The 27,371-nt window shown below is 42.6% G+C and overlaps 1 protein-coding gene across 1 annotated transcript; it reads left to right on the top strand.

Annotated features, from left to right (window-relative positions):
* Positions 1-969: 969 nt before the first annotated feature.
* LOC127648110 (transmembrane protease serine 9-like) lies at positions 970-27,299 on the top strand. The gene is made up of 9 exons (XM_052132715.1): positions 970-1,056; positions 3,456-3,598; positions 19,601-19,758; positions 19,860-20,005; positions 22,284-22,572; positions 22,956-23,118; positions 23,210-23,475; positions 23,574-23,719; positions 26,997-27,299. Exons 1-9 carry the CDS (start codon positions 970-972, stop codon positions 27,297-27,299), a joined length of 1,701 nt encoding a protein of 566 aa, XP_051988675.1.
* The last annotated feature ends 72 nt before the right edge of the window (positions 27,300-27,371 follow it).

The following is a 27,371-nucleotide window of genomic DNA, read 5'->3' as shown; positions in this document are numbered from 1 at the left end:
CGGGCGTATCAGTACAAGGTCCTCCCCTTTGGCTTGTCCCTGTCCCCCATGTCTTCACGAAGGTTGCGGAGGCTAACCTTGCCCTGCTAAGGGAAGTGGGTATATGCATACTGAACTACCTCGATGTCTGGCTGATTCGAGCACACTCTCAAGTTGCTGTGTGCACACAGGGACCTGGTGCTCATGCACCTCAGCCATTTAGGGCTTAGGGTCAACTGGGAAAAGAGCAAGATATCACCGGTTAAGAGCATCTCTTTTCTCGGCATGGAGTTAGACTCGGTGTCAATGATAGCATGCCTCACAAATGAGCGTGCACAGTCAGCGCTGAACTGCCTGAACTTATCCAGACGGCAAATGTCAGTCCCACTGAAGTACTTCCACATGAGGCTCCTGGGGCATATGGCATCCTCAGCAACGGTCACGCTTCTCGGGTTGATGGATTACCGCTACAGCATTGGCTCTGGACCCGAGTCCTGAGGCACGCATGGCACTATCTAGAGTTCCCTTAATAAATTCTGTGAGAAAGCAGTTTGCCACTTCTGTTGAATACTTAGGTCTAAAACCAAACTGTTTAGAGTGAAGTAGATAATTTTTTTTCTAGATATTTGATAAGTTGTTCAGCTTCCAACATTTCCAGAATTTTGGAAATTACAGGGAGTATAGAAATTGGTCTATAATTCTGAACTTCATCAACTGAACCGTTACATTTTTATTTTATCTTATTACACAATGATGATCAACATTATAGACATTACAGTTTTATAGTCTGTTAATGCCTGATCTTTTGTAAAGCTGCTTTGAAACGATGTGTGTTGTGAGAGGCGGTATACAAATAAAATTGACTTGACTTGACTCCACATACCCCCACCATCCGACTCAGGCCCGGGCAACCTCTAGCCTGCAAACCCCCCAATCTGTGGATGGCCTGTGGACCACCTACAATTTGAAGGGCTGAAGTGCCAGGTACCAATGAGTGATCCACGCACTGGTATCCTTCATGCGGTGGAGCCACTGAATCAGGGCGTGATCCGAGTGGAGGATGAAGGCCTGCCCCAGGTAGTAGCGGATGGCTAGGAGAGCCCACTTCATGGCAAGGCACTCTTTCTCGATGATTCTGTACTTAGTCTCTCTCAAAAAGAACTTACAACTTATTTTGCAATTATAAATGATCAGTTGTATAGAGTAACGCAGGATGTTCAAACAAAAGAATATACAACCCAGCTCCTGATACCACGGAGCCATCGGGAAATGGTGTTCCAGGTGGCTCATTATAATCCCATGGCGGGTCACTTAGGTGAAAGAAAAACACGGAACCATCTAATATCCCGTTTTTATTGGCCAGGCATTGGTGGCGATGTCCACAGTTGGTGTGCGGCATGCCGTGAATGTCAGATGGTTAACCCACCGGCCACGCCAAAAGCACCATTATGCCCACTTCTGTTGATTGAGGTCTCCTTCGAAAGAATTGGAATGGACCTCATAGGGCCATTGGAGCGGTCAGCATGCGGGCATCGCTTTGCATTGGTCCTAGTGGAGAAGCAGTGCTTCTGAGCAACATCTCAGCATGCGGTGTTGCGGAGGCACTCTTCAAAATAATCTCCCGGGTGGGGATCCTGAAAGAAATCCTCACCGATCAGGGCACCACATTTATGTCATGAACACTACACAAGCTTTACGAATTATTGGGCATTACTGGTGGAACGATTTAATAAAACCCTTAAAAACACGATTCCTAAATTTGTGCATGACGATGCTAGAAATTGGGATAAATGGCTCGACCTCCTGTTATTCGCAGTAAGAGAGTGTAAGCACTCTTCTCCACGGAGGGAAGGAAGACACAGGAAACAGGGCTTTCAACTGCACCGGTAAGGCTTTTAATTTATCCACTCTTACCAGATACAACTTTACAATAATTATTCACTGTAACACACACAATTGACAAGCTACTTAGTAGGGCTTTGTCCAACTCTCTCTCTCTGTACTGAAGGTTCTGTGGCTGCTTTTTATGTCGCTCTCCCCGTGCTCACTGAAATTAGAGACTGGTGTTAGACATAATTTAGCTCAGGTGCAAGCGCCCTTACCACTTGACCATGTCCCCGCTGCCACAGAGATGTCCCGCAATCCTCCACTGGCTTCTTCCCATTTTAGCTGCTGTATGGGCAGAGCCCACGCGGTGTGCTTGATGTCTTGCGCGAAGCCTGGGAGGACGGACCTTCAAATAGTATGAATGAAATTCAATACATTCTTGATCTTGGAGCAAAACTACACACTCTGGGGAAACTAACACAGGAGAATTTGCTCCAAGCTCAAGAATGACAGCACGGAGATAATGGAGATAAAGTGCATCTATTGCTTCCAAGTGGCGAGGACCCTTTGAGGTCACGCGATGAGTGGGGGATCTACGGTAGTTCCGGAGAGGGCAGATCTCGGGCCTGAGGTGAATTCAAAGCCTAATCAGTTCACTTGCGGAGACCACCTCTCATTGTATCAACTCGCAGAGGTTGCAAGGTTACAACAGGAGTTTACGGATGAGTTCTCCCCTCTACTGGGTCGTACGAACCTCATTCAGCACCACATCGAGATGTAGGTACGAGTAAGTGGCCGCCCCTACCAATTACCTGAGCACAAATAGAAAATAGTTTGGGAAGAATTGGATGCAATGCTTGATATGGGGGTAATAGAGGAACCCCACAGCGATTGGTCCAGCCCGGTTGTTCAAGTTCCTAATAGCGACGGGTCTGTACGATTCTGTGTGGATTATAGAAAAGTCAACGCGGTGTCTAAATTTGATGCGTACCCAATGCCTCGTGTTGATGAGTTGCTCGATCGGTTGGGCACTGCTCGATTTTATTTGACATTAGATTTGACCAAGGGTTATTGGCAGATCCCCTTGACACCAATTTCCCATGAAAAACAGCTTTCTCCACAACATTTGGATTACACCAATTTGTGACACTTCCGTTCGGTACGTTTCAGCATCTCATGGACCAGATCCTCTGACCGCATTCAACTTACGCCGCTGCCTATCTAGATAACATCATCATTTACAGCAATGATTGGCAGCAGCACATGCAGCATCTGAGGGTGGTTCTGAGATCGCCGCGATGAGCGGGACTCACAGCAAACCCAAAGGAGTGCACGACTGGGCGAGTGGAGGTACGGTATCTGGGGTTTCACTTGGGCCACGGACAGGTGTGTCCCCAAATTGATAAGACGGTGGCAATTGCTAGACCAAAAAGGGGGTGAGACAGTTCCTGAGGTTGGCTGGCTATTATAGCAGATTCGTGCCCAATTATTCGGATGTCACCTGTCCGCTATGGTCTCACTAAAAAGGGAGCTCCAGACCCGGTCCAGTGGATGGAGCAGTGTCAGCAGGCGTTCACGCAAATTAAAGCCGCACTTTGTGGGGGGCCACATTTACATTCACCCGATTTCTCCCTCCTTTTGTTTTACAGACGAATGCTTCAGACACAGGGCTGGGGGCTGTATTCTCACAGGTGGTGGAGGGGGAGAAGCGCCAGGTGCTGTACATTATCCGCAAGCTCTCGCTGAGGGAATCTATGTACAGCACCGTAGAAAAAGAATGTCTTGCCATCAAGTGGGTGGTCCTCACTCTCCGATACTACCTGTTGGGGCGGGCCTTCACCCTCTGTTTGGATCATGCCCCACTCCAATGGCTCCACCGCATGAAAGACACCAACGAGCGGATTACCCGTTGGTATCTGGCTCTTCAGCCATTTAAGTTCAAGATGTTCTACAGACTGGGAGCGCAGATGGCTGCCGGCGATTTCCTTTCCAGAAATGGGGGGGCGTATTCAACGTCCGTCCAGAGAGAGAGTAAGTGGTAAGGGTGCTGCCACCTGAGCTAAATTATGTCTAACACCTGTCTCTAATTATAGTGAAAGAGCATTGTGAAGCTAAAGAGAACTGTGAAGCTAAAAAATATTGTGAAGCTATTGTGAAAGTGTGAAGCTGATGTGCTGTGGCGCTCCTGTAAAAACACAAGTTACTCCATTAAAACTGTTTACCTGAGTTGAAGAGACCTGGTTCCCGTGTCCTCCCTTTACAGTCCATTGTAAAGCTGAAAACGCTGAATAAAATGGTGACTTACCTGGACTGCCACCCCGCTTCCTGCTTCCGTCTTGCTGGAAATTTTACAATAATATTATCTAAGAGCAGAAAGAACCAGTTTGTCCTGATGGTTATGAGAAAATGCTGATTGATGTAGGCGCATTTGTGAAATTGTGGTTCTGGGAACTTCTCTCTTGTACAGCATGATTGGTCAAATTTCCCAATAAAGTATTACATAACCTTTGTTTGTGTTATTATTTGGTTTGTTTGTAAAACAAAAAAAAACAAATCAAACATTATTTAAAACTGGACTTACAGCTGTAGAATTTAGCAAGCAAAACGTCTCGGGTTATGACTATAACCCTTGTTCCCTGAGAAGGGAACGAGACACTGCGTCGTTAAAAACGACTCTTTGGGGAACGTTCCTTAGCGTGCGCCTCTGAATTATGAATGAAACTATTCCAATCTTGATTGGTGTTGCGTCAAGACGTAACATGTGACGGCATAACCGGATGCATAAAAGTGACGCCGGTACACATACACATTAGCCTAGCGATGAAGCAAGCCGCTCTCAGGCCTTGAGGGGCGTGGCAGGACGACGCAGTGTCTCGTTCCCTTCTCAGGGAACAATGGTTATAGTCATAACCCGAGACGTTCCCTTCCGAGGGAACTCGCACTGCGTCGTTGAAAACGACTCTTTGGGGAACGAATGCCCACTAGGCCACGCGACCGAAAAAAGGCCTGCCCTAGGGTGAAACTGAACTCAGGCACTCAGCTAGGGCGAGAGCACACGTGCGCCAGGCGTACTAGGGAGGTGCAGACTGTAAAACCTGATGAAAGTGTGCGGGGTAGCCCAACCGGCTGCCTCACAGATCTCCTGGAGGGGTACTCCCGATAAGAGAGCCCTAGAGGACGCCATGCCTCTAGTTGAATGAGCCCTCACAGCCAAAGGTGAAGGCAAATTAGCACCTTGTAGGCCGAGATAATAGCCTGAACAATCCAATTACTAATGGTTTGTTTCGAGGCAGGGAGCCCCTTCTTAGGTGACCCAAAACACACTAACAGTTGGTCCGACCTCCTCCAAGAAGAGGACCTCTCGAGGTAAACACTCAAAGCTCTGACAGGGCAGAGCAAATGGAGCCTCTCTTCTTCTGCCGACACATGAGGTGGAGGATAAAAAGCCTGCAGGACCGTAGACCATGCCGTGTTAGGCGGCACCTTAGGCACATAGCCAGGTCTCGGGTGTAAAATGGCTTTAACTCCGCCAGGGGCAAACTCCAAGCAAGCTGGCGTCACTGCCAGGGCTTGAAGATCACCCACCCTCTTTAGAGAGGTAATAGCTAAGAGAAAAGCCATCTTGAACGTCAGGTCCTTGGGCTGAAGCCGACTGAAGGGGTTCGAAGGGGGCCAGGGATAACCCTTCGAGAACCACCGCCAGGTCCCAGGCAGGAACCTTGGACCTGGTTGTCAGTCTCATCCTCCATGTACCACGGAGAAAGCGAATGACCAGCTGGTGCCTCCCCAGAGGCCCATCACTCAGTGGTGCATGGAGCAGCCGAAATGGCAGCCACGTACACCTTAAGTGTGGAAGGGAGAGACCGCAGAGAAGCGATCTTGAAGAAACTCCAGAACTGAAGCCACCGGGCAGTTAACTGGATCTAATTCATGTTCTCTACACCAAGTGGAGAACACATTCCAATTGAGGCCATATAATCTCCTAGTAGACGGAGCCCTAGAGCTAAGTATGGTTTCAACCACCCCAGCTGATAGACCAGCATTTAGGTACTGAACCCCTCAGGGGCCAGACCCACAGTTTCCACAGCTCTGGACAAGGGTGGAAGACTGTGCCCCCGCCTGAGACAACAGATCCCTCCTCAGAGGAATCTGCCATGGCTGAGCTATCAGGAGTGAAATTATGTCTGAGAACCATACTCGGGCCGGCCACATGGGGGCAACCAGAAGTAGACTGGTGCCCTCTTGGCGGACCCTTTCCAGGACTCCGGGAGCAGAGCGATCGGGGAAATGCGTACAGGCGAAGCCTCGGCCAAGCCTGTACCATGGCGTCCAACCCCAGTGGGGCTGGATGTGAGAGGGAGAACCAAAGTGGACAGTGGGACGTCTCTCGAGACGCGAATAGATCCACTTCTGATGGTCCAAATTTGTCCCATATCAACTTCACCACCTCTGGATGAAGTCTCCATTCCCCGGGCCTCAGCCCCTGCCTCGACAGGATGTCTGCTCCCTGATTCTGAACCCCCGGAATATACATGCTCTGATAGACAGTATTTTCCCTTGGGACCAAAGAATTATCTGATGGCCAGTCTGCACAGAGGGCGCGATCTGAGTCCTCCTTGTCGGTTCAGATAAGCTATCACTGATGTATTGTCCAAACGTACTAGGACATGGTAACCTTTGATGTCTGGAAGGAAGCTCCTCAGAGCCCTGAACACAGCCAACATCTCTAGACAGTTTATGTGCCAAGAATGATGATGGTCCTGCCACAGACCCCTGGCAAAGCGGCCGTCCATGACCGCGCCTGTAGTAGTTTTTCATGCCAATTTTGTGAAAAATCACTCAGCATCTTTGGGGTGTTGATTTCAGAAGAATAGACTTTATTATCACACAATAAAGCCGAGTTGCCTACGGTGAAACCACAGTACCAACAACAACTGAAGCATCTCTGGTTTGGTTTTACTTAAATACACCTCCTCAAACAAGGTGGGGCTTACATGCATTATCTATCATGCTCTTCATTGACTCTGGTCTTGACCATATTAAGAAGTAACAGAATGTCCTTTGGAAGAGATCAATTCTCCCCCCTAAGTAATGCTATTTATGTTTCTGCACACACAGTCAAATAGTCAAACCTATGTGAGCACATATTCATCACGTCACAGGCCTTTACATACAGTAAACTGCATGTTTGCTCCTCAGACATAACTGTGGTATAAAACAACAATTTAACTTGATAAAAAATATACTACATATTCCCTCCTCTGTGACTTTCTATAGTCACAAATTAACATATTTAAGCATGTACGTGCTCCTGGTTTGGTCTTGTTTTTGGTTGTCACAGTTATGTAGATTGCATTAAACAAAATATTCATCCTAATTTTAAGAGTTCTTGCTTGTAGTGTAGATGTCTTCAACCCAGATGCTTTGCGCATCGTAGAGGATCACCCTTTGGGGAGAGGTTAACCAGCACTTACACCCAGGGCGTGGTTCTTCATATCTTCTTATATATTCATTGAAGGAATCAATTTCCTCCCAATTTGGTCTTTCTGTCCATTCAGGGTAGTTGCCATTGCATTGGGCCATTCACATCAATCAAAGTCATCTGCTTTACTGTTGCTTGAATCCAAAATTATTTTACTAAGGATCACACAGAATCTTATTCCTTCCACAATGTTATTATCCAGATATTATATTAATTTTAGTTAATTGTGTACCCCATTTCTTTTGGCAATCAGGTCATGTTCATTTTAGTCACCACCATATATTCTTTTCCATTCTTCATTATTATTCAAATGTACATGAGTTCAATAACAGCATAAATAAAAATAATTTTCCTTCATCATGCAAACAGTCCCAGGTTTGCTTAATAATAATTTAGGCACTTCTTTGTATGCAACGGTTCTCAAAGCTTTACCTCCAAAATCAATCTATAATTGGTCTTCTACACAGGGTGTGATCCCCTGATAACACAGTGATAGAATGCTTGTTATTCATCGCTGTGATAAAATATTTTAATAAAGCGGTTATTAAGACACTGTCAGGTTGAGTGGAACTCACAACTTCTGGCAGGTTTCTTCTAGACCTCCCTTTTGATGCTTCTTTCCTTAAAGCATCCATCCACTTCCTTAAACCCAGTTCACCCTTCTTGGGCATGTTTCCAGGGCGGTGGCGCCTGTCTTAGGCAGCTCTCATTTTGCAATTAGAGAGTCTTTACCCGTCATTGGGTCGTCACCTCTTGCCACTGGAGAATTTTACCCATTATTGGGTCATCATCTCTTGTCTCTGGTCTCGGTACCGCTCAGTCTTATTATCCAATCTTTAATAATTTGGTATCTGTAAACAAACATTTTCCCTTGCTTCAGGGAGCATCACCTGAGAACCATCACAGCCAATGGAGCCATCTACAACTGCTCAAACATTGAGACAGTCCAAAACATGGTTAAATTCACAAAGCATTATTCACAGTTCAACAATCTATTGAAATTGTCCAAATGAAAAGTAAAATGCAACAATTGAACTCATTTACAGTTCACTAATTTCCATTCAAGTTGTTATATTTTCTCATTTAGCAAAGGTCATAAAAGACTTTGTCTCTTGGTGAAGACTATCCATCAGAACAAATCAAAATACAGGATCGCCTCTGTCAAGCTTCTAAGATGCTTAATTTAAATCATCACTTAATTTAATAATTTCTAGGTAGTTTTAGAACCTACATTTATTCTTCCAGATGTACACTCAACCAAATCTCTTATCTTTAGTATGAGATTCAAATTGCCCTCTGAAAATAACAAATCTTTAATCATGATGAGGAAAGCTGTTTGAACCTTTCCTTCATATTACTGTATCTAACATTATTGTCAAATCACATCATTTTCCATGTAAAAGAAAATAAAATCAAAAGAAAATAAAACAAATTAGTGATATGGTTTTAGCCCACTTAAAAACTTAAACTGAGAGCGAGAGGGAAAGAATTTTGAGAGAGACATTGCACTCCTTCACACTGTTGTTACAGTTATTCCTTTTTTTTTCTTAGAAAATCACAATAACACATTTGTAATTCTACAACAGTGAGAATAGTGATAAATGTAATTTAATAAAATGATATAATCAAATATATTTTATTATATTATCTGCTTTCAACCTTTGCCATTGTAAACCATCTTCAAGAAAACTTCTAGAATTTCTACTTCTCTTATCCCTTCCCTCCTCGCGCAATAAAATTAATGCGCATTTGTATTCAGACCATTGAGAAATTTAAGTTTTCATTTAAAACTCTCTTATGATTACTTTCTCCCTTTTCTTACTCTTTCTCAGGAGAAGGAATTTTCATTATGTCAAATAAACCAACATAAATCACCTTTTTAAATTAACAGAAAATAAATTGAAGATTTTAAACAAAATAAAATAGTAAAGTGGCACAATGGAAGTTCAGACATATATCTTGTGTTTTGCAATAATTGATCAGTGAAATACATTATGTCCTTTGAATTTCTTACTAGTCTCATTTTTATATCCTAATGTTATCATCCTTTAATAATATGATTTTTCAGCTATTATCGTCTAATACTTATCAGCATTTCATGATCAATTATTCAGTTAAATAATAGAGACAGATGTCACTGTTCATAAACTGTATACCTCTAAAATTGTATTTTCATGGATTTAACTCAAAATAAAAATAGCTTACTAGAAAATAGACACTTAATTAACACCTTGTAGTACTGATTAATCTTTTTCTTTAAAGTGAGGGTAGTCTTTGGAAAATTTAGGGGAGTAAACAATCCAATATGTTACTCTTACTTTGCCATTAAGTTTTTATATTTAACCTTCATATCAACAAATTCGCAATTAGATGCTGGATTGAAATTTAGACCCTCAGAACAATTTAGACATGGATATTGAACCCATGGATGGCATTTGGAGAATCAAACATCCAATTAGTCATATATGACTGAAATCAACTTATCAAGAGAAATTTGAATCCACAATTGAAATGTCAATTCAGTAATGATTACCAGCATTCATGATAGTAGGAGGGCCAATCATATAACCGCCCACATACTGTATTTCTCAGTTTTTTCTTTTCTCCGGACTGTCTCCTGTAATATAAGCTTCTTCAATAAATCATCTGGCCCAGCAATCTGCAATGGTGAGAGACTGGTTCCAGAATGAGTTATTGAAATGACTTACACAATGCTGACAACAGAGAGAGTAAAACATAGTTAGCATCAATTTCACACAGAATAGACACATTAACATCAAATTATTCATGATATTCAATTTAATCTTAATGTTTCTCTATGGGTTTCACCTAATACCAATCTCCAGTTTTTCCTTAGCATTTAATATTTTTTCAATCAAATATACCACATATTGGGACTTATTTCAATTCTATCTGGCATGATTGGTCATAGAACAAACCCAAGAAAAAACTTATCTGAGTAAATTTGAAACGTAGAGAACATGAAATGATTTAAATCATTCTTAAATTTATTTTCTTTAATTCTAGTCTCAGTGACAACTTTCAGTGTACCCATGATCAACCAATGCCTACACTGTATATATAAAACAAGAAATAAAAGAAAAATGTCTAATCTCAAAAGAATCTGCTATCTCTTTTTCCTAAATTCGGGGGCCCCTGTGTTTGACTAGAGACATTATGAGAGACACCATGAGAGACACCAGGTTGAACCCCTCCTGCTCTTTCTCCTTACAGAGTGCAGGATCGGTTTCTATTAAGAGCACTTAGGTTTCACTCAATCTCTCCAGTCAGACATTCCTAGCAAAAATAATAAACACTATCTGTTTTATTTTTGTTGGTTGATCAAGTTTACACCAATAAAGTTGCACACACATGTACATTGTTCTCCAGACATATTTAAACACATCAAAAATAAAACATATAATCATGGGTTTATATACATTTATATAACATTTATATATCAAGACATTATAGTTTAATTTAATAATGTTAAAAATGTTATTCTCTCATATTGGACTAGACAGAACATAAAACAGACACATGAATTTGATTTACTTTTCATATTCCAATTTTTTTAATCTCCCTTTCCCATTTTCTGTGGCTTTGATAACTACTGGCCACACTACGTGAAATGACATCCACATTCTATCCAAAGTATTTGGAGCTGACCTTTGGGAGCTGACCTTTGGGAGCTGACCTTTGGGAGCTGACCTTTGGGGTCACATAGGGAGGTATTTTTAAAAAGAACCCTGTCCTTTTACCCTCCTCTGCATCTCTCAGCTTTTTCTCTGCCCTGTCTCATATTCCTCAGTGAATTTTAAATTTTCTGGATATAGCTCTTACTTTATTCTTTTTATTTTTCCTGTTCTTAGTTTTTACTCTTATCTTTTTATTTATTTTTTTACATTTTAATCTAAATGTCTTTCTAAATCATTTTCCTTATCTTCTTCTAATATATGAATTATTATACCCCATACATGAATACATTTCCTATATGTTTGTCAATTTTTAGGATCGGTTTTCATCTAGATTTTAGTTCTTATTTCTCCACTTGTTCCTTCTTCATTTTTACTTGGCATATAAAAATGAAAAATTATTTTAGCACCATTAATTTAGATAAATCAATACATTTAGAGAATAAATTAGTCTCTTATTTCTTCTTTAAATGTATTTCCTTCTACACTAATCTTCAACAGCAATATTTTGAAACAATTTTCCGATTTCTTTCACCTTTACTTTTTAATACTTTTATTGTGCTTTCTCATTTCTTTGAGATTTTACACAGTGGACTTCTAGATTTTACTCTTTCCACTGGAGTTTTACCTTATGTAATATAACAACACTTATCTTATATACAACCTTTGTTTAAATTCCAATTACTTAGTTGACTTCAGTTAAATGCAATACACTGGACTTAAAGCTTTAATTCTTATTCTTATTATTTATTATTTTATTTTTGATTTCTCAAACTGATTTTAATTACTTTACAGTTGTTTCATTTTTTATTTCAATTTCAATTTTTTATTGTTACTTGTCCCTGTGCTTGAAATGTTAAACTTTAAGCACAGATATTTATTTTGACTTCATAACTTTTCTATATGAAGTTTACTTCTCTTCTGTGATTTGACCAGTTCAGAAGTTAAGCATATTTTCACTGCCAGCTGCTAGTTCTAAAAAACCTCACAAGCTGAGAGTTAACTTTCTGTCTACGCAGCAAAGCTGAGTCTCTCTAACTTGGTCACACACCCTACAACATCTCTTGAATGTATAGATTATCTGCATGAAGTCAAATACATTTCTATGCTACAGTCTAGTTTAGGAGTTATGTTCTAGCCCATTCCAATCAACAGCTGCTAGACTAAGAACAGCCAAGACTAAATGTTTTCCAGACAGTTGTAAGTTAACTTTTTGATTTCTTTTTTCCTAATTTCGTTTTACATCTATATTATTTACGCTATTTTTATTCTTTTTCTTATTATTTGTTTATACTTTATTAAATTTATTTTTCTATCTATATATCTTTATCATTGGTTTTATCTCCACTTTGCAATATTTAGAATATTTATTAGGTGCCTTCTCTGCCTGTAATTATCAGCTCTCTTCTGCCTCCATATATTGATGGAAGGTTGAAAATAGCCCAAATATATTTTCCCTGCTGTAAATTGCATATATACACCTTACCATTTATGCAGCACAGGCTGATATTTTGGAACATTTTTAGTTTTCTATATTTTAACAACGGAAATTTCCTTCCACAGTTTTATGAGACAGCTTTCATTTCAAACATTCATTCAACATATAAATGACACACTTTCATTATGGAACAACTTTACTCCATTCGCTTTGTCTCTTATTTATTTATTGGGCTCATATTACATCCACACAGTGTTCCTTTTATGGTCAACGACTAATCACACATTCCAATCCCTGTACCGAACTTATATTTTTATTCAGTCATACTTTTTCATACACATTCACTCTGCACACTCTTTGAACCACAATTATTCTTACAAGCACAGAAATATTACACTTATTACAAACACAAGGCCTTTATAAACACAGAGCTCTCAGAAGATACACTAAAATTCTAAAACACCCCTATTTTACCATCACTGATTCACTTCCTTAACACAGTGAACGACAACTTTTCACCCCTCTTAGGTGACCTGCAGGATTTATTATTAGTAATTTATCTATTTACTTTTTAATCTTTTATGCCTATTCAGACCTCTTATATTAATATTTCCCAAGAGCGGTATCCGCATATGCCTATTCAGACCTCTTATATTAATATTTCCCAAGAGCGGTATCCGCATATGCCTATTCAGACCTCTTATATTAATATTTCCAAAGAGCGGTATCCGCATATGCCTATTCAGACCTCTTATATTAATATTTCCCAAGAGCGGTATCCGCATATGCCTATTCAGACCTCTTATATTAATATTTCCCAAGAGCGGTATCCGCATATGCCTATTCAGACCTCTTATATTAATATTTCCCAAGAGCGGTATCCGCATATGCCTATTCAGACCTCTTATATTAATATTTTCAAAGAGCGGTATCCGCATATGCCTATTCAGACCTCTTATATTAATATTTCCAAAGAGCGGTATCCGCATATGCCTATTCAGACCTCTTATATTAATATTTCCCAAGAGCGGTATCCGCATATGCCTATTCAGACCTCTTATATTAATATTTCCCAAGAGCGGTATCCGCATATGCCTATTCAGACCTCTTATATTAATATTTCCCAAGAGCGGTATCCGCATATGCCTATTCAGACCTCTTATATTAATATTTCCCAAGAGCGGTATCCGCATATGCCTATTCAGACCTCTTATATTAATATTTCCCAAGAGCGGTATATGCATATGCCTATTCAGACCTCTTATATTAATATTTCCCAAGAGCGGTATCCGCATATGCCTATTCAGACCTCTTATATTAATATTTCCCAAGAGTGGTATCCGCATATGCCTATTCAGACCTCTTATATTAATATTTTCCAAGAGCGGTATCCGCATATGCCTATATTAATATTTTCTTAAACTTTATCTGCCCTTATTTACTGTTATTTCATCTAAGCCCTTAACAGCAAATAAGCTGTTGCATGCATCATTGCATGCAATTATTTCTTCTGGAATCAAAACCCTTTATTCTTATTTTCCTTTCTTTATTGGTTTAGAAGAGCTTTTTGAGCGTTCTTACCACCACAGGCAAACTGGCAAGTAACACAAACGTTTATAAGCAAAATATGCTTACCTCTTAATGGTGGCCACCGTGTTTGTGTTTGCTTTCCCAGCCAGCCCGCGATGTAACGACTCTGCTCTCTTCTGTCCCTGTTCGGAGCCAATTGTAGTAGTTTTTCATGCCAATTTTGTGAAAAATCACTCAGCATCTTTGGGGTTTTGATTTCAGAAGAATAGACTTTATTATCACACAATAAAGCCGAAGTTGCCTCACGGTGAAACCACAGTACCAACAACAACTGAAGCATCTCTGGTTTGGTTTTACTTAAATACACCTCCTCAAACAAGGTGGGGCTTACATGCATTATCTATCATGCTCTTCATTGACTCTGGTCTTGACCATATTAAGAAGTAACAGAATGTCCTTTGGAAGAGATCAATTCTCCCCCCTAAGTAATGCTATTTATGTTTCTGCACACACAGTCAAATAGTCAAACCTATGTGAGCACATATTCATCACGTCACAGGCCTTTACATACAGTAAACTGCATGTTTGCTCCTCAGACATAACTGTGGTATAAAACAACAATTTAACTTGATAAAAAATATACTACACGCCCCAGCCAGTGAGGGAGGCGTCTGTCGAAACGGTTTTCCGGCGACATGACGCTCCCAACACTGGCCCTAGGGACAGGAACCAAGGTTTCTTCCATATTAGCAGAGAACGAAGGCATCTGCGCGTTACTCTGATTATACTGAAATGGATTCCCCTTGGGGAAAACACCTTGGCTTTCAGCCACCACTGGAGGGGCCTCATGTGTAGAAGGCCCAAAGGTATCAAGTTGGATGCCGCTGCCATGAGGCCCAGCAGTCTTTGAAACTGCTTTACAGTGATGGCCTGGCCTAGTTTTAACCCGGACACCATCGCCAGAACGGACTCGATACGTGCAGGAGACATGCGTGCCTGCATCGTAACCGAAGTCCCACACAACACCCAGAAACGTTGTGCACTGGGATGGTTGTAACACACTCTTTTGTGTTGAGTCTCAACCCCAAACTTCGAATATGGCCAAGGGCGACATCTCGATGCCGAACCGCCATTTCTCGAGACTGGGCCAGAATGAGCCAGTCATCGATAAAATTCAGTATCGCGGATGCCCTGAAGTCTCAGAGGAGCAGGAACTGCATCCATACATTTGGTGAATGTGCGGGAGAGAGTGCTAGGCGAACGGAAGAACCCGATATTGGTAAGCTTCGCCCCGAAGCGAACCTCAGGAACCTCCTGTGACATGGAAGGATGGGTACATGAAAATAGAGCGTCTTTTAGATCTATCGTGACAAACCAGTCCTCGGATCTGATCTGACTCACGATGACAGGAATGGTAAGCATTTTGAACCTGAACCTCCTCAAAGGCCGGTTCAAAACTCTGAGATCTAAAATCGGCCTCAACCCCCATCCTTTTTTTTTTTTTTTTTTTGGAACTATAAAGTACCGGCTGTAAAGACCGGACTCCTGTCTGAATGAGGAACACATTCTATGGCCTCCTTCAGCAGCAGAGATTGCACTTCTTGTTCCATCACCTGAGCCTGCTCCAGAACCACTGTAGTCTGCACCACCCCAGAGAATTTGGGGGCGGTGCCTAACTGCAGTTTGTACCCTGATTTTATTATATGCAGGACCCATGCAGATATGTTGGGAAGATGATTCCATGCCTCTACAAAATCTACTACGGGAACCAGCCTCTCGAGGCTGGTCTCGGATGTTTTTCGAGCACTGTTCTCGACTTCCTGAAGCGAGATACCTGCAGGATTTAGTCGATACAGTCCTTGTGACCACAATTGATGTGTGTTTTTTATTTTTTGACACGAACGCCACGGTGTGCGTTCGCTGGAAATTGATGTGGCCCGAAGCGTCAGAGACGGCGGGAACCGACACCGATTTCCTGAGGACTCCGCTGCGAGAGCAACCTCGGTTGCTCTGCAGCGGAGGGGGGGGTGGGACAGCCCTCAGAGGTTCTACCACCTCGGTAGGACCTCTTTCCCAAAGCTTCCACTAAGGGAACCAGCCTCTCGAGGCTGGTCTCAGGTGTTTTTCAAGCACTGTTCTCGACTTCCTGAAGCGAAAGACCGGCAGGATTTAGTCGATACGGTTTCTGTGACCACCACTGATGCTTGTTTTTTTATTTTTTGACACTGAACGGCACGGTGTGCGTTCGCTGGAAATTGATGTGGCCCGAGCGTCAGAGACGGCGGAACCGACACCGATTTCCTGAGGACTCCGCTGCGAGAGCAACCTCGGTTGCTCTGCAGCGGGGATAGCCCTCCGAGGTTCTACCACCTCGGTAGGACCTCTTTCCTGAAGCTTCAACTAAGGGAACCAGCCTCTCAAGGCTGGTCTCGGTGTTTTTCGAGCACTGTTCCCGACTTCCTGAAGCGGAAACTGGCAGGATTTAGTCGATACGGTTCTTGTGACCACAATTGATGCTTGTTGTTTTTATTTGTATTTTTTTATTTATTTTTTTATTTTTTTTTTTGACACAAACGCTCGCTGTGCGTTCGCTGGAAATTGATGTGGCCCAAGCGCCAGAGACGGCGGAAACCAACACCGATTGTGTGCGGCCATGTAAGCCCTACTTATTAAAGCAGATGTATCTCTGCAGGGCTTACTAGGCAGCGCCGGGTTTTAGCCCATATACCGTGCCCCCAAAACATCATCTGTAATCAAACACTGGGGCTGGAGATACGGGACGAATGCGGTTTACCCCACGATCTCGTTTTAGATATCTTTGTGGAGATCGGGGATAAACGGCAAACCCCGACACTGAGTTTGTGATCTGTGCCGCAGGAAACGCACGTCTAATTGCTTTCAACTTGCGTTCCCTGCTCATTTTGTGGCCAGCTGATATTCAGTCTGGCCACGGCACGCGTCACAACCTCAATCAGCTCTTCATAAGCTTGGCCAAAAACTGGCGTGCTTGGCTCACGGTCGTCCGCATCGATGCTGAGCATATCCACTTCCTCGGAAGCAGTGAGCTCAAGCAAGGGGACCCGATCATGGGCAGAAGAAGCCGCGACGCGGGCTTCTGCACCACTCACAGTAGGCTCGGGATCCTCAAACGAAGAATGAGAACGTGCGCAGCAGTCTCATTCTCATCTGCAAAATCCGCTGCGAACCCCGCGATTTCAATCGCCGCGCTGCCTCAACAGACGCGGGACCAAAACCGTGGGGAACGCGAGCCTGACCGTGCTCATCGAAGCACGCCAACCGGAGCGCAGCACTCTCATGGGTAGTGCTTCACAACTTTCACAGGCAGATCCTCGAGAGCTGCCTGTGCGTGCTGTGCTCCCAAACAGTTCACACATAAAGCGTGCGTGTCCCTACCCGTAATGAAACGAGGGCAGGAGTGCACGCACTTCTTGAACTGTTCGGTGGCCATAATATTTTTAAATCAGACAAACAACACCAAATAAGACAAACAATTTCAACATAGAGCTTGCTGAAGAGCTGAAAGCTAATGTGTATGTGTACCGGCGTCACTTTTATGCATCCGGTTATGCCGTCACATGTTACGTCATGACGCAACACCAATCAAGATTGGAATAGTTTCATTCATAATTCAGAGGCGCACGCTAAGGAGCGTTCCCCAAAGAGTCGTTTTCAACGACGCAGTGCGAGTTCCCTCGGAAGGGAACCATAACATCTTTGTAATGTCTTTGTGGGAACTCATAATTATGTTGCCGTACTTGTGTCTAGTGATCTACCATCTCTATAGTGAAGTCAGTATGTTTGTTATTGCTGACAATTTCAGTAAGTTTACCAGAGAATAGGCTGGAAGGTTAGATAATGAATTTATGCTTATGGATTATTTTACTAAGATGCACAACTTGTTTCCTCCAGTTGTGAGTCAAGTAATGTCTTTTGTGTATGACTCACCCATTTGTTCTTTGGAGAAAATATAATTTTAGTAAGCTCATTCAGTCAAGAGCAGAATTTTCCTTTGGACAAAAATGAGGGACAAATTCTTTATTTTGCTGTACCAGTAAACAATCTTTGTGCTCTTACAAAACCAACCGTTTACAAATTAAAAGTTGAGATCTCAAGCAACACAGTCTTACCAATGATTAAGCGTGACTGTTTGTTTGCCTGAAAAATATGTGCATTCCTAATTGATCTACTTATGATTCTAAATCATCTTGTTTTTTAAAAATGCTATTCGACAAGTTGGCAGATGTCATTTTACAGTTTGCACAAGAGATTAACACATAACCGAGAGTCATCTAAAGTCCTTAATTACAGTTGCTGATTTCCTGTTTTCTGAAATGCAACCTGACAATTCTAGCAGCTAAACACTTTGTGCCCCTAAACAGGTTGCCCAATAAGTAGCACATATGAACAATGAAGAATGCAGAGGCGTGTCTCAGTTAAACGTGGTGAAAGAGTGTGTGGGTAAAGAGGGTTATTTATGATCAAGAGCCAGACTCCGAGTTCTCAGAGATTATGAGAATGCTCCAAATACTCCGTGCAGTGTTTACAGTTGCTATTCTAATGAGAGGTAAAAACATGATGCAGACTCAAATAACCATGTGATTACAAACTTTAACTTTCTAATTAATACTTAAGGTTAACTAATTTATTTTGATATTTGAATTATTGCTTTCTTTTATGGGATAAAGTTTTATATTAAATAGTGTGTTTTGTTCTAGAATAATTGAGAACTGAACTTATTTGGATCTTATTATTAGTTTCATACTTTGTGCAGGATAGATGTGTAGTCTCTTCAATGGGTTGCAATGTTGTTTAAACTGGTGTTAATAGCTCTGCTGGCAAAACTTTGAAAAGCATCTTTCCAAAACTTGGACAAAAAAGTCCAGAAATAAAGATGTGATCCGTAGGAACTTTAAACATCTTTATACAGTGCATGTGATTTACTGTAGGATGATCTCCATCAAAAATTAAATATTGTGCTGTTCTGAATGTAGAATAATTGAGCATTGCACTAGCAATGCCAAGGTCATAGGTTTGATTCAACACACAAACTGATAAACAAACTGTTTAGCAAATGCTTAAATGTAAACTTGTTTATTTGTTTTCTAGGATGTGATGCACAATTGGCAGGTAAAATGATTTGTACTACATAATTTAAATTAACAAAGTCTGAAATGAAAAAAACTCTTGCTGCAGTATGACTGGTTGATTATCTAAAACATACATTCTTTCTTTTCTCCATAACAGATTGTGGCATAGCCCCTCTTAATACAAGGATAGTAGGAGGACAGGATGCTCCTGTTGGTGCATGGCCATGGCAGGTCAGTCTCCACAAGACCAATGGACATTTCTGTGGTGGTTCACTCATCAACAATGAATGGGTTCTGACAGCAGCTCACTGCTTTCAAAGGTAACCACAAAAACATCAGTTGATCATAGACCAACCCCTGCAGAGATAAAATGTTGTCTTTCACTCGATTAATGTGCTGATGGTTAACACTTTTTCTCTCACCAAATTTCAGTACTTCAACTAGCGGCCTGACTGTGTACCTGGGGCAACAAACACAGTCAGGAACAAATACAAACCAGGTTTCAAACTGTCTCTCAAATCATTAAACATCCAAACTACAGTTTCATCTCTTATGACAATGATGTCACTCTCCTGCATCTGTCTTCACCTGTGACATTTACTGACTACATTAGACCGGTCTGCCTGGCAGCTGCTGACAGTACATTCTTCAACCGCACTGCGAGCTGGGTCACTGGATGGGGAAATATTCAAACCGGTGGTAAGAGTTTAATCGAATGCACTAACACTGAACGGAGTCACCCAACATAATGTACTATTGCAGTAGCTGACACAAATTTAATTTTTTTATGTGTTTCTCAGTTTCCCTGCCTTCACCGGCAACTCTACAGGAAGTGCAAGTGCCTATTGTTGGAAACAGGCAATGCAAGTGCCTTTATGGAATCCAAACAATCACAGACAACATGATCTGTGCTGGACTAATCGAAGGGGGGAAAGACTCCTGTCAGGTATGAGCACTTATTGCAAACTAAATGCTGAATTTTACCATGCCTAACATAGTGCATCACATTCAAAATACTTTTGAGTTCATTTCAAATGTCAGACTTTTGATATCTTTTTGGCTCTCAGTTAATGTTTTATATGAGATGAAATTTTACAATGAACTGGGTTAATTCAAGTCAGAAAATATTATTTAATATTACTGAATCAACCTTTATTACTTTAATGTTATTAATGTAGAATTATGTTAGGTTACACCAATGAAAGTATTTTTAAGGTTGTAAACAGAGAGGCAATCATTTTATCATAATCACATAAATTTACTATGGAAACCATGGCTTTCTGTCAAAATAGCATAGCACTACTGTTTTTATATTTTTATAATTTTAGAATTACATGTGTAGAGCAGGTGAAACTGTGTTAAGAATGATCTCAAAATAAAACCTCCTTCTACAAGGCACCTGTATTCCCTGAAGTGGCGTGTGTTCACTAAGTGGTGTTCTTCCCGTAGCGAAGACCCCCAGAGATGAGCAGTCGGGTCAGTTCTTTAATTCCTAGACTCAGTTCAGTTAAAGGCTGTCTCATTAAAAACCGCCGTCCTAACCGCGTTCACTTCCATCAAGAGTGTCGGGGACCTGCAAGCATTCTCTGTCAGCGGAACTTGCCTGGAGTTTGGTCCAGAAGACTCTCACGTGATCCTGAGACCCCAACCGGGCTATGTGCCCAATATTCCCTCGACCCCTTTTAGGGATCAGGTGGTAAGCCTGCAAGAGCTGCCCCGGGAGGAAGCAGACCCAGCCTTATCGTTGCTGTGTCTGGTGCGTGCTTTGCACATCTACTTAGATCGCAAGCAGAGCTTTAGATGCTCTGAGAAGCTCTTTGTCTGCTTTGGTGGACAGCGGAAAGGGAACGCTGTCTCTGAACAGAGGCTTCCCCACTGGATCGTGAACGCTATTGCTTTGACCTACCAGACCCAGGCCGTGCCCACCCCCTTGCAGGTTCTAGCACACTATACAAGGAGTGTGGCATCCTCGTGGGCACTGGCCAAAGGCACCTCTTTAGCAGACATCTGGGCAACACCCAATACCTTCACGAGATTTTACAAAGCAGACATCTGGGAAACACCCAATACCTTCAATATTTTACAATCTCCAGGTTGAGCCGGTTTCGTCCCAAGTTCTTTCAGGTACGAACGGGTAGAGTTTGGTAATCCGGAACAGCTGGCCAGGTGTATTGCTTGCGTACAGCGCCTTTCCCCTCCCCTGACGTGAAAACATTGGCTTTTACCCCTAGTTGAGTTCACAAAGTCGTGGATCCTGGATGACCTTCCTCCCTAGCCCTGTGGCTCACAAATTCGGCTGAGGAGCTCGCAGCAGACCCTCTACAGTTACTAATATGCCCTGTACTGGGATAGGTGCTCCACAGATGCAGATTACTAAGGTAACCCCCTATGATGTATTTTTCCATGGACCTACCACCGCACCTCTTCCATGTGCAGCTGTTGAGCCCATGTGCTGTACTGCCACATGTTGACCTACAATTTTTAGAAGGATGTGGTCTGCATGGGGTATTTTCCCCCTGAAAGGATAGGAAAGGAAAATAACACCTCCACCAATGCATATAATAGCATTAGATTGCCCCAGCCAAATCTAATTATCTTTGGAGAGAAAATGTAGAGAGAAAAGGCCGCAGCTGGCGTGGCATACTCCCATGCTAGTTATGTCGTCCGTCCCCCTCAGGGATGTGGGGAATTACATGACGTTTTCTGGGGCATTGGGGGAGGTTATGTGCTGTCTGATGTACCTGATATTTTGCATGCAGCAGTATACTTGCACCTGCATCAGCAGTCCACGTAACATGGTTCAGCTGTTGTGGCATTTTTCTATAGGGTCCCCTAGTGTCACTACATCGACACAACGTCAAGTAAGTGACAGAAGGTGAACGTCTTGGTTACTGTCGTAACCTCCATTCCCTGATGGACGGAATGAGACGTTGTGTCCCTCTTGCCACAATGCTATACTTGCCGCTGAAATGTCTGGTACCTTGTCTCGGCTCCTCAGCACAAAACCGGAATGAGAATGGGCATTCCTTCTCATTTTATACCCGTATGTCCAGAGGAGTGGCATGCAAATTCCACTCACCTATTCCCATTGGCCTTTCTCAAAGATTGAGGTGTATCGGGGCACTCAAGGGCAACCCCTAGTGTCACTAAATTGACACAACATCTCATTCGCTCCATCAGGGAATGAAGGTTACGACAGTAACTGAGACTTTTTTGTCCAACAGGGTGATTCTGGTGGACCTATGGTCAGCAAACAGGGCTCAGTCTGGATCCAGTCTGGGGTTGTGAGCTTTGGTGAAGGATGTGCTTTACCAAAGTTTCCAGGTGTCTATGCCAGAGTGTCTCAGTACCAGACCTGGATCACCCAACAGATCAACCAGACAAATAATCAGCCAGGCTTCATCAAATTCATCTCCAATGGTACTGATGGTGATCTCCGTGTCAGCTGTAGTGGTTTGTCTGCCATTACATCAACTGCTGCACCTGCAACTACAACCACTGCAACAACTGCAGGTAAGTTCCTTTAAGTTACAGCTATAATGGATTGATGTGATCACCTCAAAAAATATTTTCTTATTCAGTCTTGTTTTGTTTTCCAGTCAACATATACATTATATATCAGTCAATATATAGAGAATATATATATACAAATATACATACATACGTTTCCTGGAAAACAAGATAAAAATACTGATTAAAGGATTTTTTTTTTGCAGTGCAGTACACATTTTTCATGAAGCTAAATGTCCTGGAAGTTAAATGCATTATCAGATGCATGCTGGATTTTAGTGGGAAATGGTTATTTTACTAAACTGAACACATTCTATCAATAACTCTTGAAGCAGTATGACTGGTTGATTGTCTAAAACATACTTTCATTCTTTTCTCCATAACAGATTGTGGCATAGCCCCTCTTAATACAAGGATAGTAGGGGGAATGGATGCTCCTCTTGGTGCATGGCCATGGCAGGTCAGTCTCCACAAGACCAATAGACATTTCTGTGGTGGTTCACTCATCAACAATGAATGGGTTCTGACAGCAGCTCACTGCTTTCAAAGGTAACCACAAAAACATCTGTATAGATAAAACGTTGTATTTCACTCAATTAACGTGCTGATGGTTAACACTTTTTCTCTCACCAAATTTCAGTACTTCAACTAGTGGCCTAACTGTGTACCTGGGGCGACAAACACAGTCAGGAACAAATACAAACGAGATCTCCAGAACGGTCTCTCAAATCATTAAACATCCAAACTACAGTTCCAGCTCTTATGAAAATGATATCACTCTTCTGCATCTGTCTTCACCTGTGACATTTACTGAATACATTAGACCAGTCTGCTTGGCAGCTGCTGACAGTACATTCTTCAACCGCACTGCGAGCTGGGTCACTGGATGGGGAAATATTCAAACCGGTGGTAAGAGTTTAATCGAATGCACTAACACTGAACGGAGTCACCCAACATAATGTACAATTGCTGTAGCTGACATACATTTTTTATGTGTTTCTCAGTTTCCCTGCCTTCACCGGGAACTCTACAGGAAGTGCAAGTGCCTATTGTTGGAAACAGGCAATGCAAGTGCCTTTATGGAATCCAAACAATCACAGACAACATGATCTGTGCTGAACTAATCGAAGGGGGGGAAAACTCATGTCAGGTAAGAGCACTTATTGCAAACTAAATGCTGAATTTTATCATGTCTAACCTAGTGCATCACATTCAAAATACTTTTTGAGTTCATTTCAGAGCTCTGACTTTTGAGATATTTTTGGCACTCAGTTATTGTTTTATATGAGATGAAATTTTAAAATGAACTGGGTTAATTCAAGTCAGAAAATATTATTTAATATTACTGAATCAACCTTTATTACTTTAATGTTATTAATGTAGAATTACATTAGGTTACATCAATTAAAGTTTTTTTAAGGTAGTAAACACAGAGGCTATAATTTTATCATAATCACACAAATTTACTATGATAACCATGGTTTTCTGTCAAAATAGCATAGCACTACTGTTTTCGTATTTTTATAATGGATTACATGTGTAGAGCAGGTGAAACCGTGTTAAGAATGATCTCAAAATAAAACCTGTTCCCCTTCTGTCCCTCACTTGAAGTTGTGTAAATGTAGTGACACTAGGGGTCACACTTGAGAGCACCCAAAACACCTCAATCTTTGAGAAAAGGCCAATGGGAATTGTCGAGTGGAATTTGCATGCCACTCCCCCTGACACACAGGTATAAAAGGAGATGGAATGCCGATTCTCATTCAGATTTTTTCTTCAGAGCCGAGCGGTTGTCTCGAAGAAGCATATGCTGTTGGATATACGGCGCATTCCAGCAACATTCTCTCCTTCTGCACGCCTAGTTCAGATTACGTCAGATTACTAAGAGAGTATATTTCTGCTAAAGAGTATATTTCCTATAAGAGCAAACACATTAAAACACACACTTTTTAAAGACATGTTTTTATAAAGATGCCTTTCCAACTTTGTGTGATTCCTGGATGCGGCCATTATCTCTCCGCCTCTGATGGCCATGGGTGCTGCCACACGTGTCTTGGCAGTGATTGCACTGAGGCAGCGTTTGTCAATGGTTCATGTTCTCATTGCGAGAATTACAGTCACGGCTTTTCTTCTTCTGGGGGAAAGCCACTGCAGCCACCCCCCGCCCTGTGCCTTCTACCTACACGTATGAGGCCGCCCGGCTAGTGTTGAAGGCGATTTGGGGAGTTCGATGGGCGCGTTCTCGCCGGGTAAATCCTCGCGGACTGCCCGTTCCCCAGCACGCTAGTTTTCCCCCGTTGAGTTCCGAGATGAGACCAGCTCTCCTCATGGCAACTTAATTTCTCTTTCGGGGCTCGCGAGCAGGATGAGTTCTCAATCGCTGCATCGGAGAGTGCACTGGGCTGCCACCTTCTGGTCTGCCTGCCCAGTCTGAGGCCGATGCAGAGCTGACTGCTAAGCTTGCACAGGCCACTGCGAGTATCGGATAAGGCTTTCTTAATGCACCTATCTCCCAGATCGGCCTATTCGGCGATACCATTGAGGACTTTTCTAGGAGTGCTCAATGGTGAAGAAGCAGACGGGGGCTTTACAGCACATCTTGCCCTAGCACTCCTCACAAGTGAGCATATCTGGAGTCAGCAGCGACTGAGGTCACCGCATGCCATTCACATCCTGGGCAGCCTCAACGCCACAGCAGAAGCACTGTCACAGCAGGTGAGCACAGCAGAGCTTTAGATGCTCTGAGAAGCTCTTTGTCTGCTTTGGTGGACAGCGGAAACGGAACGCTGTCTCCACACTGAGGCTTGCCCACTAGATCGTGAACGCTATCGCATTAGCCTACCAGACCCAGGCCATGCCCGCCCCCTTGCGGGTTCGAGCACACTCTACAAGGAGTGTGACATCCTCGTGGTTACTGGCCAATGGCACCTCTTTAGCAGACATCTGGGCAACACACAATACCTTTGCGAAATTTTACAAAGCAGACATCTGGGCAACACCCAATACCTTCGAGATTTTACAATCTCCGGGTTGAGCCGGTTTCATCCCGTGTTCTTTCAGGTACGAACAGGTAGAGTTTGGTAATTCAGAACAGCTGGCCAGGTGTATTGCTTCCGTACAGTGCCTTTCCCCTCTCCTGAGGCGAAAACATTTGCTTTTACCCCCAGTCGAGTTCACAAAGTTGTGGACCCTGGATGACCTTCCTCCCTAGCCCTGTGGCTCACGAATTTGGCTGAGGAGTTCACAGCCAGACCCTCTACGGTATTTTCGCAGCCAGACCCCTGCAATGTATTTTCCGTGGTACGGTCTCCCTCTCAGCAGATCCGCATCTCCCTAGGGCAGAGTTCTCTGTGTCCCCGGTCGCTGTGTTTGTAGAGCTCCTCCCCTTCGAGGTAGGACCTACCACAGCAACTCTTCCATGTGCAGCTGGTGAGCCCATGTACTGTATTGCCACATCTTGACCTAACCTTTTTTGCAGGATGTAGTCTGCACGGGGTCTTTTCCCCCTTAAAGAATAGGGAAGGAAAAGAACACCTCCCCCGATGCATATAATAGCATTAGATTGCCCCAGCCAAGTCTAATACTCTTTGGAGAGAAAACATAGAGAGAAAAGGCTGCGGCTGGCGTGGCATACTCCCATGCTAGTTATGTCGCTTCCCCCCCTCAGGGATGTGGGGAACTAAATTACGTCTTATGGGGCATTGGGGGAGGTTACGTGCACTCTGATGCACCTAATATTTTGCAAGCAGCAGTATGCTTGCACCTGCATTGGCAGTCCACATAACACGGTTCAGCTGTTGTGGCATTTTTCTATAGGGACCCCTAGTGTCACTACATCGACAAAACGTCAAGTAACAGAAGGTGAACCTCTTGGTTACTGTCGTAACATCCATTCCCTGATGGACGGAACGAGACGTTGTGTCCCTCTTGCCACAGTGATGTACTTGCCGCTGAAATGTCCGGGACCTTGTCTCGGCTCCTCAGCACAAAACCTGAATGAGAATGGGCATTCCTTCTCATTTTATACCCGTATGTCCAGGGGAGTGGCATGCAAATTCCACTCACCTAATCCCATTGGCCTTTCTCAAAGATTGAGGTGTTTCGGGGCTCTCAATGGCAAACCCTACTGTCACTAAATTGACACTACATCTCATTCGCTCCATCAGGGAATGAAGGTTACGACAGTAACCGAGACGTTTTGTGTCCAACAGGGTGATTCTGGTGGACCTTTGTTAAGCAAACAGGGCTCAGTCTGGATCCAGTCTGGGGTTGTGAACTTTATAAATAAATAAAAATAGTTAACAGAGAGGCTGTAATTTTATCATAATCACTCAAACCATAGTTTTCTGTCAAACCATGTGTAGAGCAGGTGAAATGGCATGTTGTTAAGAATGATCTCAGAATAAAACCTGTTTTTTGTTCTACAGGGTGATTCTGGTGGACCTATGGTCAGCAAACAGGGCTCAGTCTGGATCCAGTCTGGGGTTGTGAGCTTTGGTATAGGATGTGCTTTACCAAAGTTTCCTGGTGTCTATGCAAGAGTCTCTCAGTACCAGACCTGGATCACCCAACAGATCAACCAGACAAATAATCAGCCAGGCTTCATCAAATTCATCTCCAATGGTACTGATGGTGATCTCAGTGTCAGCTGTAGTAGTTTGTCTGCCATTACATCAACTGCTGCACCTGCAACTACAACCACTGCAACAACTGCAGGTAAGCTCCTTTAAGCTACAGCTATATTGAATTGATGTGATATAGATTACAATATAATCACCTCAAAAAAAAATATATATATTTTG

This window comes from Xyrauchen texanus, chromosome 8 (assembly GCF_025860055.1).
Source record: "Xyrauchen texanus isolate HMW12.3.18 chromosome 8, RBS_HiC_50CHRs, whole genome shotgun sequence".
Classification (NCBI taxonomy): Eukaryota; Metazoa; Chordata; class Actinopteri; order Cypriniformes; family Catostomidae; genus Xyrauchen; species Xyrauchen texanus.
The sequence above is the reverse complement of the archived record's forward strand: the minus strand, read 5'-3'. Positions and strand labels throughout refer to the sequence as shown.

What these genes read in the sequence shown, in the direction of transcription:
- LOC127648110 (XM_052132715.1), top strand. Translation starts at nt 970, where the DNA reads ATGAGTGATCCACGCACTGGTATCCTTCATGCGGTGGAGCCACTGAAT. An exon ending in GGGAAATATTCAAACCGGTG is followed by an intron (nt 19,759 to 19,859) that starts GTAAGAGTTTAA and finishes TGTGTTTCTCAG; the next exon opens with TTTCCCTGCCTTCACCGGCA. An exon ending in GGGGGGAAAACTCATGTCAG is followed by an intron (nt 23,720 to 26,996) that starts GTAAGAGCACTT and finishes TTTGTTCTACAG; the next exon opens with GGTGATTCTGGTGGACCTAT.